Genomic DNA, 15,170 nt, shown 5'->3' on the forward strand with positions numbered 1-15,170 from the left:
CTAACGGTAATGCTCGCTGCTGACACTGACAGCAAAAGTGATCCGCAGCTGGGACAGGCTAATCTATCTGCTTTCCCTCCGCCTCATATGGTCTCGCAGATCAGCCAGTAAGGGTGTCTCAGGTGTTCTGACAGCACGCGCTTCCCGTCCACTCACGCTTCGCAAAATTGAACGAACTCTGGCATGGATGTCGCGTAAACGAGAACAACAAGTAATATTGCAAGCCTCGTGATCTTATAGCCATGACGAACAAAGACAGGCTGCCCTCCTTGACGACGATTGTGCCTCCTCCACATGACGTTCATCAATGGACTCCCGCTCCTAAAATAAAAGTTACAGGGAATTGTTGCGGGCTAGCACCGTCGTTCATACATTCCAGAAGTCCGAGTGGTAGGATCGATCACTGGAGCGGTCTTGACCCCAGTAAAGCGGCAACACTCTCCCTGGTTCAGTTGACACAAGGCAAGGTGAGCCTGAAATGTTGCCAGTGGAGTTTCAATACCCCTGAGAGTACCTCAAGAGAGATTGTTGATAGCGTTCATAATCACTGGAATTACATTCTCTACATATTTACTTGACGATGGCGTAGGATAGAGGGTCCTGCCATGACGATTTTAAAAAGATATTGGGCGCATGCTGTCTTGCCTAGACTTTTGCTCATGTCTCGATCCCTTCGAGTTGTCTTGGGAATCCCCTATAAAAGTTGCCACCATGATGAGACGGAACTGGGCCCAGCATCAGTCAATTGGTCATCTGGCTCTCAATATCAAGGAAGCCGACGTTGAAGCAGAAACATGTCTCAAGCCCTGCAACGCAAAACAGGACTCCAGAGAGATACAGAGGCCATGAATCGGTATTCACACAGATAGGACATAAAATGGAGCATCAAAGTAAACAAGCCTTTTGTATGACCCGCTATGTCGTCCCTGTCTGTGCGGGTTAGTCTAGCACTCGGGGATCCATTTGAGGAACAACTGGCTGGTTACTGGGCCAGAGTTGGCAAGGGTTTTCTTTTTAGGGGTCTACTATGTTGACAGAGTTCACGCTGGTCATGATGAGCTACCGTTTGTTGGTCCCTATGAATGATGCACTCATCAACAAAACAGCTAAACTTTTGGTCCTCCGCTGACAGACGGGAGGAATGCTTATCACAAGATATGGTCTCAGTTATAATTATCATGGCTGACCGTTTGTGGCGTGCAATAAGCTAGATGAGTTGGACGGAGCCCTGAGCCACCACCACCGGGTCTTTTATTAAAATTATGGCATTCGATCTCATCATGATTGTAAAATTCAATTAGGTGTCCGCAAGCGCAGTTTCAGAAACCGTTAATTCCCATGTATGAGGAGATGCGCGAACTTTAATTGGCACTCCTGAGTGGTTTTTATTAATGTAAAGAAATGCCACTCGTACACACTTCAGCTGAAGTGCCGAATTGCTTCAAATGATTCAGGAAGACTAATCTTCAACATTTCGCTTTGTGACTGAGTGGCTTTGATCTGATGGTTGAGGCCATCATAGCACATCACCCACAGGGCTATCATCATATACCAAGCACTATTCGTTACTAATGACGCTTCAACGTCTCACTCTCACCAAACACTGCTAAGAGTGAGACGAGGCGAGGCGAAAACAGAGGCAAAAAAAAAAAAGAGACAGAGATAGATCCAGGGGGAAGGTGTTAGAGCTTTCCGGGAGTGCCGTGTGGCTATGGGCAGGGAAAAACCTCGTATGGCGTCCATTTTTATGCCGCGGCCGTGGGACAGCATCCAAACATAGAAATTGTTCAAGGCCAAAGGGGGCTTGCGCTATGCCCGAGCTGCATTAGTGGTATTAGTGGTGTTCCGTACTGACAATCCCACCTCTTTACCGTGGAGAGAGTAGAGCACTCTCTCCCTGTCCCGTACGAGGAGAGAGAGGAGACTTGCATCCAGTCCAGTCCATTTCAGTCCAGTCCCAAGAAAAACAATCCCTTTTCCCAGCCGAGCCCAGGTTGTTTTGTTGGTGTTAATACCTTTCCTTTACCTTGGCACGTAGAGTTACGACTACCAGTCCAAGTCCAATCGTTCTGGTGAAGGCTTCTGTTTCCGGAGCCTGGCTCTTCTTACCTTTTCTAATCCTTATTATTGTTTTTATTCGACGCTCGTTTTATCTCCCAGCATTCTAAACCCTCGCTCTGAGTGCCTGTTTGACTGTTGAACAACCAACCTAAACGATAATACGATCGAAACTAACGACGACGATAACAACTCCTTAATAAACCAATTCGCAACAACAGCGTTTCTGCTGAAACCCAAATCTACCGAGTCGTCATAACCTTCGAGAGCCACTCGCTGGCTGCTTGTCCATCATGGCTATGAGCCTCCCACAGCTCGGCGGCGCAGGAGGCCCTCATACTCAACCCTCTTTGCCATCGCTGCCTGCACATCTTCAATCCGACACGCATCTCACTGCTCATCTTGCCAGTCGCTTCCATGTCTCGCACCCTACCGCTCGACTGTCTTCTCACGCTCTCATATCTCTCAACACCTATACCAACTCCTCAAAGGGTCCCGATGGTGGCAAGGAGGGTAGCGCCATGGCTGGCGCCGAAGAAATCGCTGACAGAGCCTTTCTGCGATTAGGACACAGATCCGAGAATCAAGCCGTTGTGTTTTTGTAAGTCTATGATGCCGAAAGCGGGAGACTTGTACCCAAAGTTTGCTAATACTAATGTATTTATTTAGGGGTGAATCTGGCGCTGGAAAGTCTACTATTCGAGCCCACCTCCTGACTGCTCTTCTCAACAAATCATCAACGCCCCTCTCCACAAAGCTCTCTCTCGCCGCGTATGTCTTTGATAGTCTCACAACTACCAAGACTGCTACAACACCAACTGCTTCCAAGTCCGGGCTCTTCTACGAGTTGCAGTACGATACTTCAGCCACAACAAACCCTGTTCTGATTGGTGGTAAGCTCTTGGATCATCGCCTGGAGCGTAGCCGTATCGCCGATGTTCCTACAGGAGAGCGTAACTTCCACGTTCTGTACTATCTTCTTGCTGGAACAAGCGAGGCTGAAAAGTCTCATCTCGGCTTGGACGGTGGTTCTGTCACTGGAACCACTCAAAAGCGATGGAAGTACCTTGGCCATCCTACTCAGCTCAAGGTTGGAATCAACGACGCAGAGGGTTTCCAAGTCTTCAAGAATGCTCTGCGAAAGCTCGAGTTCCCTCGCGCTGAAATTGCCGAGATTTGCCAAATTCTCGCTAGTATTCTTCACATTGGTCAACTAGAGTTTGAGACAACTAGCCAGACCAGCGTAACTGGCGACGATAGTGGTGGTTTCTCTCACGAGGGTGGTACAACCATCACTGCTGTCAAGAACAAAGATGTTCTCAGCATCATCGCTGCTTTCCTTGGTGTCAGCGCCGCTGACCTCCAGACCACCTTGGGCTATAAGACCAAGATGATTCACCGAGAACGTGTCACTGTTATGCTCGACCCCAACGGTGCCCGTGCCCACGCTGGAGAGCTTGCCCGAACACTCTACTCCCTCCTCGTTGCTTGGATTCTCGAGACCATCAACCAGCGACTTTGTGCACCTGAGGAGTCTATTGCCAACACCGTCTCGATTGTCGATTTCCCCGGTTTCTGCCAGCAAACTCCAACTGGCTCCGCACTCGACCAACTTCTCAACAATGCTGCTACCGAATGCATCTACAACCTTACTCTTCAGAACTTCTTCGACCGCAAGGCTGACATGCTGGAGTCCGAGGAAGTCAGCGTTGCTGCGACCAGCTATTTCGACAACTCGGACGCTGTTCGAGGCATCTTGAAGCCTGGCAACGGTCTTCTTAGCATTCTCGATGATCAAACTCGACGAAACCGAACAGATATGCAATTTCTTGAGGCTCTCCGAAGACGTTTCGATGGCAAGAACGCTGCTATCGAGGTTGGCTCCGCTCAAGCTAAGCTTCCTGGAAGCAACTTCCTGACTGAGAACACCTCTGCCGTCTTCACCGTGAAGCACTTTGCTGGTGAGGTAGATTACCCTGTCAAGGGACTCATAGAGGAGAACGGCGAAATCATCTCTGGTGACCTCCTCAATATGATCAACGGTACTAAGAGCGAGTTTGTTGCTCGCCTTTTCGGCCAAGACGCTCTCCAGACCGTCACCCACCCCAACGAACGCACTACTGTTATGCAGGCTACCGTCAGCTCAAAGCCTATGCGAGCGCCTAGTGTCATGTCTCGGAAGACGCACCGAACTGGTCGCCCCAGCACAGCTTACAAGCGCCAGCAACAAGAGGCCATGGAGGAGTTAGATCAGCAGAGCCAGGCGGGAGAGTCTAAGAAGAATGCCAAGATGACTCTCGATCAAGGTGCTTCAGGCCAGTTCCTTGCCTCACTGGACAATGTCCAGAAGGCTGTCACTGACCCCGGTACCAACTCATACTTCGTCTTTTGCTTGAAGCCCAACGATCGACGAATTGCGAACCAGTTTGACAGTAAGTGCGTTCGTATGCAGGTCCAAACTTTTGGTATTGCGGAAATCAGCCAACGTCTTCGATCTGCCGATTTCAGTTTATTCTTGCCTTTCGGCGAATTTCTGGGTATGACAGATGCGGAGACAATCTTGGTTGGCAGTGAACGAGAACGTGCTGAGATGGTTATTGAGGAGAAGCAGTGGCCCCAGAATGAAGTCAGAGTCGGTGCCACTGGTGTTTTCCTTAGTGAACGCTGTTGGATGGAGATTGCTCAGCTCGGCGAGGCAGTGTCAGTTTCTGGTCGCTACGGTGGCTTGCCTTCGTCCGATGCTGGCGATGGTCTCACACCTGCTGAGTCTATGGCTTTCGGCGCCTCTAAGGAGCATTTGGTTTCTGGTGGTAACACCCCTCTCATGTACGGTGAGAAGGCCAAGGGTGGTTACTTCACCGACGACACTCGATCCGAGGCTGGTGTTTCTGCCTTTGGTGGTGGTGACATGTTCAAGAACCTCGACACACGTGAGCAGATGGCTGAGCGAGGCAATGAGAAGTCTCTCGAAGAGGTTGAGGAGTACCGAGATAAGCCTAGCCGCAAGCGTTGGGTGGCTCTCGTCTTCTTCCTCACTTGGTTCATCCCTGACTTTGCCATCAGACTGATCGGACGTATGCCTCGAAAGGATGTTCGTATGGCCTGGAGAGAAAAGGTGGCGATCAACATGCTCATTTGGTTGATGTGTGCTGTTGCCGCCTTCTTCATGGTCGGATTCCCCACACTCATTTGCCCCAAGCAGTATGTCTACAGCTCCAACGAACTCTCTTCCTACGACGGTGACAAGGGCAGTAAGGGCGCCTACGTTGCTATCCGCGGTTTCGTTATTGACCTCAATGCCTTCATTCCCAACCATTATCCTGGCAGTAACCTTGTCAGTGAGGATACTCTCTTGAACTATGCCGGCAAGGATATCAGCGCTCTTTTCCCCATCCAAGTGTCTGCTCTGTGCCAGGGCAAAGACGGTCAGATCCCTCCTGAGGTCACTCTCGACAACCGAAACACCAACATCACCGGTCAGCCCCAGCTTCTTGCTTCCAGAGATATTGATGTCAACTCCGTCTACCACGATTTCCGTTATTACACCAACGACAGTCGACCTGATTGGTACTTCGAGCAAATGTACACCTTCAAGCATGTTTACCTGAAGGGTCGCATGGGTTACAGCCCCAAATATGTCAAGAAGTTGGCCCGAGACAGTTCCTGGAACGTTGTCACTATTCACGGAAAGGTCTACGACATGACCAAGTACCTCCAGGGTGGTCTCCGTCTCAAAGCCAAGGCTGGCAAGCCTACTCCCAACATCCCAGGCGCCACAGACTTCATGGAGGACAGTGTCGTCCAGCTGTTCCGAAGTGCAAAGGGCCAGGATGTTTCCAAGTACTGGGATAACATCAAGCTCAGCCCTGTCAAGAAACAACGCATGGAGACCTGTCTGAACAACCTCTTCTACATTGGTGACTCAGATACTCGAAACTCCACCCGCTGTCAGTTCGCTACATACTTCATCTTGGCTATTTCAGTCATGCTCGCATCTATCTTGGTCTTCAAGTTCCTTGCTGCACTCCAATTCGGTGGCAAGAACGTGCCCGAGAACCTCGACAAGTTCGTCATGTGTATGATTCCCGCTTATACCGAAGATGAAGACTCGTTGCGCCGTGCTATTGACTCGCTTTCTCGCATGAAGTATGATGATAAGCGAAAGCTTCTCGTCGTTGTCTGTGACGGTATGATTATCGGTCAAGGTAACGACAGGCCTACGCCTCGCATTGTGTTGGATATTCTTGGTGTCTCTGAGACCGTCGACCCTGAGCCTCTCAGCTTCGAGGCTCTCGGCGAGGGTATGAAACAGCACAACATGGGTAAGATCTACTCGGGTCTTTACGAAGTCCAAGGCCACATCGTCCCCTTCATGGTCATTGTCAAGGTTGGCAAGCCTTCTGAGGTCTCTCGCCCCGGTAACCGTGGTAAGCGAGACTCCCAGATGGTTCTCATGCGTTTCCTGAACCGCGTCCACTACAACCTTGCCATGAGTCCCATGGAGTTGGAGATGTATCACCAGATCCGCAACATTATTGGCGTCAACCCAACCTTCTACGAATACCTCTTCCAAATTGATGCCGATACTGTCGTCGCTCCAGACTCAGCTACTCGAATGATTTCAGCCTTCATTGATGATACTCGCCTGATTGCTTGCTGTGGTGAAACCGCTCTCACCAACGCCAAGGGCTCTTTCATCACTATGATTCAGGTCTACGAGTACTGGATTTCACACAATTTGTCCAAGGCATTCGAGAGTTTGTTCGGCTCAGTCACTTGTTTGCCTGGTTGTTTCTCCATGTACCGAATTCGCGCTGCGGAGACCGGTAAGCCTTTGTTCGTCAGCAAGGAGATCGTTGAAGACTACTCCACGATTCGTGTTGATACCTTGCACATGAAGAACTTGCTCCATCTTGGTGAGGATCGATATCTCACAACCTTGCTCCTCAAGTATCACTCCAAGTACAAGACAAAGTACCTCTTCAGCGCTCAGGCCTGGACTATTGCCCCTGACTCTTGGTCTGTCTTCCTGTCTCAGCGACGACGTTGGATCAATTCTACCGTGCATAACTTGGCTGAGCTTATTCCCTTGGCCCAGCTTTGCGGTTTCTGCTGTTTCAGTATGCGTTTCGTTGTCTTCATCGATCTTCTGAGCACTATTGTCCAGCCTGTCATTGTCATGTATATCGTGTACCTGATTTACCAAGTCGCTACCAACCCGTCAGTGGTGCCTATTACAGCTTTCTTGTTGCTTGGTGCCATCTATGGTCTGCAGGCTGTCATCTTCATCCTCCGACGCAAGTGGGAGATGGTTGGTTGGATGATTATGTACATTGCTGCCATTCCTGTCTTCTCTTTCGGTCTGCCCCTGTACTCCTTCTGGCACATGGATGACTTCAACTGGGGTAACACTCGTGTTATTGCTGGCGAAGCTGGTAAGAAGATCGTTGTTTCAGACGAGGGCAAATTTGATCCCAGCTCGATCCCTCGCAAGAAGTGGGAGGAGTACCAAGCCGAGCTCTGGGAGACACAGACCCAGACTGCTCGTGACGATGTGCGATCAGAGATCTCTGGTTATAGTTATGCCACGAAGGCTCAGGGACCTTTCTCTGAGTACGGTGGTGGTTACCAGCCCAGCCGCCCCGGCTCAACAGCTGGCTTCGGCCACCAAAACATGTCTCGCATGTCCCTGGCCCATTCTGAGATGCCTGGCAACCGTGCGAGCCAGTTTGGTGGCTCGCAGTTCTTCTCTCCCGAGGAGATGGTTGGCATGCCCAGTGATGACGCCCTCCTCGCTGAGATTCGCGACATTCTCAAGACAGCTGACTTGATGACTGTCACCAAGAAGGGCATCAAGCAAGAGCTGGAGAGGCGATTCAATGTTCCTCTAGACGCGAAGAGGGCCTACATCAACTCTGGTAAGTCAATACTTTCTGACCCATTCATTTCGTTCGACCTCATGCTAACAATTTCTCAGCAACTGAAGCTCTGCTTTCTGGCCAATTGTAGACTGTTTAGACTCAGCGTGTATCCATTGAGACGGTCGTTATAATGCCTATTCAGCCTTCCGATAATCTTGTTCATATCTGTTTTGAAGTGCGTTCATATTTTACAACGGCGAATTTTGGATGGGAAATTAAAAACTCAACATTTTTGTTAACGGCAGAACAAAAAGGCTGCTCGAATCCATATTAATGTGTGGGGTAGTTAGCGAGGGAGAGTATCTTTTGTGTCCAGGGGCATATATATTTTGTCGTCCTTATGGTGTCTGTTCTGGTTATTGTTTGGTAGATGGATGGGATCTGTACATATGTACGAACAAATTTGAACAATGATGTTTCAGTGATAACATTGACTCCACGAATTTCTCAATATGCTTAAAGTCGACTGCACAGGTCGCGAGCATTTGAGTGCCTAATAGGAGATGGCCATTTCCTTGATAATAAGCGCAAGTCTTGTCGTCCTTAGGCTGGGTATTAACAGTCATGTATAAATTTGTATAGCTTATATATCCAATCCATTCACCTTTACAAATCATGCCTGGCAAGTAACCTTTCGACGCCTCCCTTACTCCAGACTTTGACTTTTTCTTGATCACATGTCTCCCATACCCTTTTCATGAGTGCAACCATTACATCTGCCTCTTCACATCCCTCAAATGCAGCCCGTTGCGAGTCTAACCAGCTGAGGATGCCGAAGCGAGTCGTCAACGTGGTGCTACCGCCTTCGATGCAAGTCGTGCGATACAATAGACGCAGCAAACGAGTGCGTAAATTGACACGCAAGTAAGGGTTAGCATCCAGAGCGAGTATCTTCTCGAACCATCGCTTGCGATGAAAGATGCCAAGGTCGGAGGGTGTGCGCAAGCTGTCAAGGAGGTAGGTCAGAAGCCATGTGATTTCGGTGTAATACTTATCATCTTCTGAGGGTTCACCGTGAAGAATGTCGTGGGCGAGGGGAAGCTTGTCAGCAGACCAGACGGGGCTGCGTGTGAGGAAGCTGTTGATTTTGGGGTAGAGTGGGTGGAGTGGATTCTTCAAGACATCCAGAGCGTGGATGGCGAAAGCAGTGAAGGCAGAGGGGACTGGGCCCTTTTCAACTTCATCACGCGATGACTCGGCAATTTCGCACAAGAGCAGCCAAACTTGTTCCTTTTCTTCGTATGAAGAATCCTTGAGCTTGGCAGCCATCTTGAGAATGCTGGTGAGAGATTCCTTGCGGATGTTGGTATGGGGAGAGGAGAGGAGGCGAATCAGAGCTGCTGCCCAGCCGTCTTCAACGAGGTCTTCGGCGTTTTTGCCAGCCCATTTTGTCAAAGCTGTGGTATCCTCGTCTTCGGGGAGTGGTACAAGCAGCATAGCCTCGAGCCTTGAAGAATCAATGGTCGAGCCATCTTTTGAACCATTCGCATCAACTGTATCGGCATCAGGCATATCTTCATCAGCATCTGCATCATCAGACCTTTCCTCCTTGATCTTTTTCATCTTGACCTTGCTTGATGAAAACTGTTCTAAGATGCGTTTGTATAGAGCTTTGGTGAGTTGTTTTCCTGGCTTGAACTTGTATGAAATAGAGAAATAGAAAGATAGGAATTGGCCAAGCGCAGCTTCTTCATCGCTGCTAGCAGAGCCCATTGCGAATGACAACTGCTCTACCAGGGTCACGTCAACCAAAGCAGTCTCACTACCAGATGATACACCATCTTCCTGGGCATATGTTTCTATCAAATCGAGATACTTGATTGGCGAGGAGGCACATCGGTTGACGCAGTTGTCAACATATGACCAAACTTTCTCCATTGGCTTTGCCTTGACATCGGCTAGCGTTGTCTGGAGGGCCTCGAATAGAGAGCTCATCAGGGACGCCTTCGTTACCATCTGGTTCTCAACTGCGACCTCGCCTAGAACCTTCTTGAGCTGCTGGAAAGAAAGATCTCGCTTCTTATCACAAAGCAGCCGCAGGAGGGCGGTGTATGGCGAGGATCCTGCTCCATCAATGATATTGTCTATCCTTGAGAACCAACGCATACCAGGGGAATAACTGGCAATTGATACCAAGTTCTCGAGCTCCATAACTCTTAGTGACTCGTCTTCATGTCGCTCGCTTTTCTTGTTGAGCGACTTGAGAACTTCTGTGAAGAAAGGCGAAACATCAAAGTTGGCAGCAAGGGCAACTTGTGGAATGACTTCATAGTAAAGGCGTAGCAAACGACTGGCCATGGTCTTATGGAGAATGTTCTCAGCTGGTGTTCCCTTGTATGACCGAACGATTTCTTTCATGTCCGGAATACGTTGGCAAAAAGCATCGATTAAACGACGGCTAGCTTCTGCCCAGACAGGATCACTGCCCTTTGAAACCTCTTCATGCATCTTGATAGCTTCAGCTAACTTCTCAATTGCCACGATCAGTATGCGGGTAGCAAAGAAAGATGTGAGGTTGGATTTAGAGGAAAGACACCGGATCAGAACTTTTTGATTGATGGGAAGCGGAATAATGTTGTCGAGAAGGATGGACGTGGGAGGAGGTGCTTTGGCAGATCGCGATCGGTCTCCGAAGCGAGGAGGGAGAGGAAGTTGCATAGTGTTGAAAAGAAAGGCGGCATATCCAATCCATGTCATGGATAACTTTGGTTCGAACGTGAAAGATCGGTTGCTAAGAAAATATTTTGCAGTAAGTTCAGGGGCAGAGGTGAAGATTGCTACCAAAAGCTCGCTATGTTTCAAACTGGACCAAGGACGCAATTTTTGAGCGAATTCGGCAAGGACAAAGTTATACACAGGAATGTCTTGTTTGTATCTTTCGGCGAAGAGAGCTCCCTGTGTACCAGCCTTCGCACGCCCACTCGGCGCTGGGTCGTCTTCAGACTCTTTGGGGTATAGACCAGTGGAAGGATATAGAATACCAGCTGTAGGCGTCGTGCAGATGTAGATGAGGAGTTGGTGGGCCTTATGGCTCACCGTTGACTTCTCATCGACATCTTCGCCATCGCTGGTGTATGTGTATAGAGCCAAGAAGCGCACCAACGACTTGGTGTTGAAGCATCGGAATTTGACTTCCCTAGGGATCTTGTCATCTTTGAGGACATAGAGCTTTAGAGAGTCGAGAATATCCACAACGAGGTAGGCAGGGTCGCTTTTGATCATATAAGTCACATGTGACAAAAGTTCCTTTTGCGATACAAGTTCTTTACGTCCATCTGAACCTAGGAACTTGAGAAGGCTCAGAAAAAAACGGACAGCATTTGTTCTGACAGAAGCCTTGCGCACATCTTCCTGCGTATCTCCAATATGCCCAATTTCAAGATTTCGTCCAAACGATGTCAATGTGAAATTTCGAGCGCGGAAGATTCGCTTCGCATAGGCGCCTCCATCTAGGCATGTAGCTTCTCGAAGGAGACGGAGAGTAGGTGAGATGATAAAACCCTTGCTCTTCTCTGCCGAGAGATTCTTTGCCAATGATTTCAGTTGCTGCTCTTGGAGAAGGGTCTGGCAGATACCGAGGCCATGCTTGACAAGCTGTAGTGAGCCTGAGAGGATCTGGAGTAGCAAAGCCAGAACAACGGCAACAGAAGATATGACACCATCGTTATTAACCTGCACGGCGAAAGACCACATTTCCATGATATCGTTGAGAAAGACTGCATCTTCGGATGCATCTCTGGGCTTGACGGCTTCAAGGTATTGATGTAGAATGTCGAGGTTTGCTCTTCGGTCACCCTCTTCGTGAACTATTTGATCGAGGAGATTCTTGAAAGACTGAAGGCCTATAGGGGTATGTATCAGATCTAGTTCGTTGGTGCCTTCAATAGCATCGTCACTTACCATGCCTGGCGTTGCGCAAATCCTGGTCGAAGGACAGCAAATTGCGCAATTGATCACTCGAGGTGACTTCTTCGCTCGTTGGAGTCTCGTGAACAACTTTCTGGCGCTTGCGAAAAGCGTCAGCGCCATCTCCGCTGTTGAAGTCTCGTTTGCCCATTTTGACCACCACGGAGCTTGTCGCAATCTAGATCTCTAATCCATGAATTTACTTGACTTTTTGGCGTTTTGCCACGCGTGACCGCTATCCCGCCTGCCAGATTCGGAATCAGGGACCAGAAGTGTGGAGTACGGTCGGTAGATCTATTACCCGCCGTTGTTGAAGTTTAGGTATCTGCCGATTCTTCTAGTCTTCGGTCCAACAACATGGAACCTCACGAATCTAGACGTGGAACAACAATATTTCAATTGAAAGCACCTATTCGTCATCATCTGTGGTGCTGTTTGGCCACTAAATATGTTTCTTTGTCTTGTGGCTGTTGTACTTTGAGAGACTGGACTTTGGCGGTTCAAAAGCTCAAGGTACACACCATGGCACAAAAGAACTTGTCTGTACGTTGGGACGGCAGGGGCATTGCGAGGGATACTAGATGGTTCCCTGAAGCAAGAGGAGGTTTGCATGCTGCTCTCAGCATCTTGCATTCGCTCTTCCAATGCTTTCAACATTTCCTTGGAGTGGTGGATAAGTGAAGCCATGACTTGGTTACATTGCATAATACAACATTGCCTTACAATCAACCTTGGCTGAAGATAGTCATCTCCATGAGCCTCTCATCGACTGCTACTCTTCCCACACAGAATGAGTCAAGCAAGTCAAACAACTCCACTCACAAAACGACGAGGCCGCATCGATCCCACATCGTGAAGCCAAATACGCCACTCCCGTTGCATCCGCCGCTGTAGAGTGGAAGGAGCCAACTGCGCAAGAAACAAGGAAAAGAGACTTGAGAGGATCCTCTGTCTTTTCTACAGCCATTCCCGAAGTCAAGACTGAGACAGGTTGCCCTCCGAACTGATTATTGCGCCTTGTGCGGGATGATCTAAAAAAAAACCAGTCAGAATGACTGAAGATCGCCACTTGAACATCCATCATCTGCTATTTTGTGCTTGATGGAGAACACACCATCGCATGTGAACGGGCTTTGTCTCCATTATGTTAAAAAACCCCAAAGGACAAGCAAGAAAACTCAGGGCCTTTATCGTTAGTGACAAAAATAGCCAATGTAAAGGCCCTCCTCTAGCTTACGCTAGACTTGCCTAAATCTTTTCATCATACTGGATTACAACCGAAGGGACTCTGGATGCATCCCTGCCAAAAGCTACCTAGCCAAGCCAAGGTTGCATGCTTCAGCTTAAGAGTCGCTATTTTAAGAACCAAAGGAATGGCAAAGTCAGGGGCACCACCCTCAATAATCACTCTCGTCTGAAGACAATGCAGCGGAAGGAAGCGCAACGGAATTTTGCTCGCAGGGTCCAAAAGCAAACAACACTACGCGACTCCCTACTAAGCTATGTAACAACCATGGATGTTTGCAGCAGCAACAGGGAGCGGTCCGGCTGTCGATCAGGCTTGACACCGACCCAACTACACGGTCTGACCCTTTGTGTCTCTGAGCCGAGGTGCCCTAACAAGACTTTTCTGGCACACTTCCTCTTGACTCCACAAATGAAGCCATCCTAGCCATCCCACCTTGTTTGTTAATGTTTAGTGGTTTTAGTGATTCTCACTGAGACAAAAGCCGGGCTGTGCATTGAATCTACGGCTGAGAGACGAAGAGGCAATTGCAATACGACATTGCTATCAACGTAGTATGGCCGCTTACCGTCAGATACCGCTGAAGGGCCAAGCAATGCATTTCAGCCGTTCTGGTCTACCAGCGCCAAATATTAAAATTTCGGGACTATCATCGTTTAGTCATTTTGTCTCAAGATTTCAAGGCAGGCGAATCGTATCGTGTCAGCTCACGCCAGAATACGGGTCATCACAATGGCCTCGTGCGCATCACTATTCTAGGTGCCATGAAACATCTCTCATGGCTGTTTTAGGATGTAGCCACCAATTCTTTGGCCAAGTAATAACAAACCTGGCCCAAAGGAGCATCCGGATTCGATGAGAGGGCAGATTGACAGGCGTTCCTGAAGCTCCCACGTTTCAAGAGACCCTGGCTTTTCACAACTCACAGACAAACGCGGTCGTCAGTCGCAAGGTAGAAGAGTAACAAAACGTGCAGCATACCGATTTGATGGAGAAGAGATGATGAAGAGACCAGGTCCCGGGGTGCATCTACCAATCAGCCCGGGAGGACCGGGGTATTGCCCAAACCGGCGGTGCAACCCCAAATAAGATGTATGGATGCAACGTCAGATGTCGATTCAAGGAAGGCAAACAGAGCCGACAAGGCTAAGATTTGCGCTAGGAGCCAGCAAGCGAGGCAAGCTTCTGTTGTGTGCTTACCGTAGAGAGCAGGGCTAAAAGCTATGACCTTTGTTGTTTGAACATGCGCTCTGTACAACGTCTGACGAAGAACGTCTCTTGTTCAAGGTTACATGTCAGGCCAGACCAAATGACAGCTTGGGTATGGATGGAACTCATGTTTTGACGACGCCTTCGCCAAGACCCAAGTTCACACCAGTTCGACAAGAGAATGTGAGAAATGCGCAGCGTGACGACACACAGCCTCGGACACAGGCAAAGGCCTCAAACCCCGTCATCTCACGCGGCTGTCCAATACGGGAGCAGCACGAGACCTTGTCTGGGGTCTTTTGTGGCAAGGACAAGCAGACCAAAAAGTCAATGGAAGGATCCACGACCACCCAGAGGGCGAGTTGGGAGTGGAATAGAGTGGAACCAAATGCACGACATCGACTTGACTCGACTCTCTAGACTTAAGCCAAGGGCAACAGCGACACCATCTCGGGCACTACGTGTGGCCCAGTCAATGTGTCTCTGTGGTGTTTTGATAGAGTTGGTGTGGAGCGCTAACATGATCGGGAGTCCGTCAGGACCGTCTTCTAAGCGCCGACTGGTCCGGCGAGACAACCGACCCCGGTCCATCACCTGCGCCGTGGGTTCGTCTTGGACAATCGTCAACCACTCGATACGTCGTCTTGCATCTCCCTTGGCTGCCGCCCATTTTTCTTCTTATTTAATTTTTTAAATTTCGATCGTAACGGGGCCTGAAACTAACCCAGATCCCACTACAGACTCGTAGCACAGAGGCATCATGGGTGCCAATACTGTCCTTTGTTGCCTCTATGGGTGTGGATATACTACCATGGGAACGTCGCGGCCCG

The 15,170-nt window shown here is 49.2% G+C and overlaps 2 protein-coding genes; one reads left to right on the forward strand and one right to left on the reverse strand.

Annotated features, from left to right (window-relative positions):
* Nucleotides 1–2,351: 2,351 nt before the first annotated feature.
* Nucleotides 2,352–8,067, forward strand: FFUJ_12293 (probable chitin synthase; the record flags this gene model as incomplete). XM_023581881.1 has 3 exons in its annotated part: nt 2,352–2,659; nt 2,728–7,976; nt 8,036–8,067. The coding sequence occupies 3 exons, from the start codon at nt 2,352–2,354 to the stop codon at nt 8,065–8,067; spliced, it is 5,589 nt and encodes a 1,862-aa protein (XP_023434501.1).
* A 518-nt stretch (nt 8,068–8,585) lies between these two features.
* On the reverse strand, nt 8,586–12,036 carry FFUJ_12294 (URB1-like protein; the record flags this gene model as incomplete). XM_023581882.1 has 2 exons in its annotated part: nt 8,586–11,821; nt 11,880–12,036. 2 exons carry the CDS (start codon nt 12,034–12,036, stop codon nt 8,586–8,588), a joined length of 3,393 nt encoding a protein of 1,130 aa, XP_023434502.1.
* Nucleotides 12,037–15,170: the final 3,134 nt, after the last annotated feature.

This window comes from Fusarium fujikuroi, chromosome FFUJ_chr08 (assembly GCF_900079805.1).
Source record: "Fusarium fujikuroi IMI 58289 draft genome, chromosome FFUJ_chr08".
NCBI lineage: Eukaryota > Fungi > Ascomycota > Sordariomycetes > Hypocreales > Nectriaceae > Fusarium > Fusarium fujikuroi.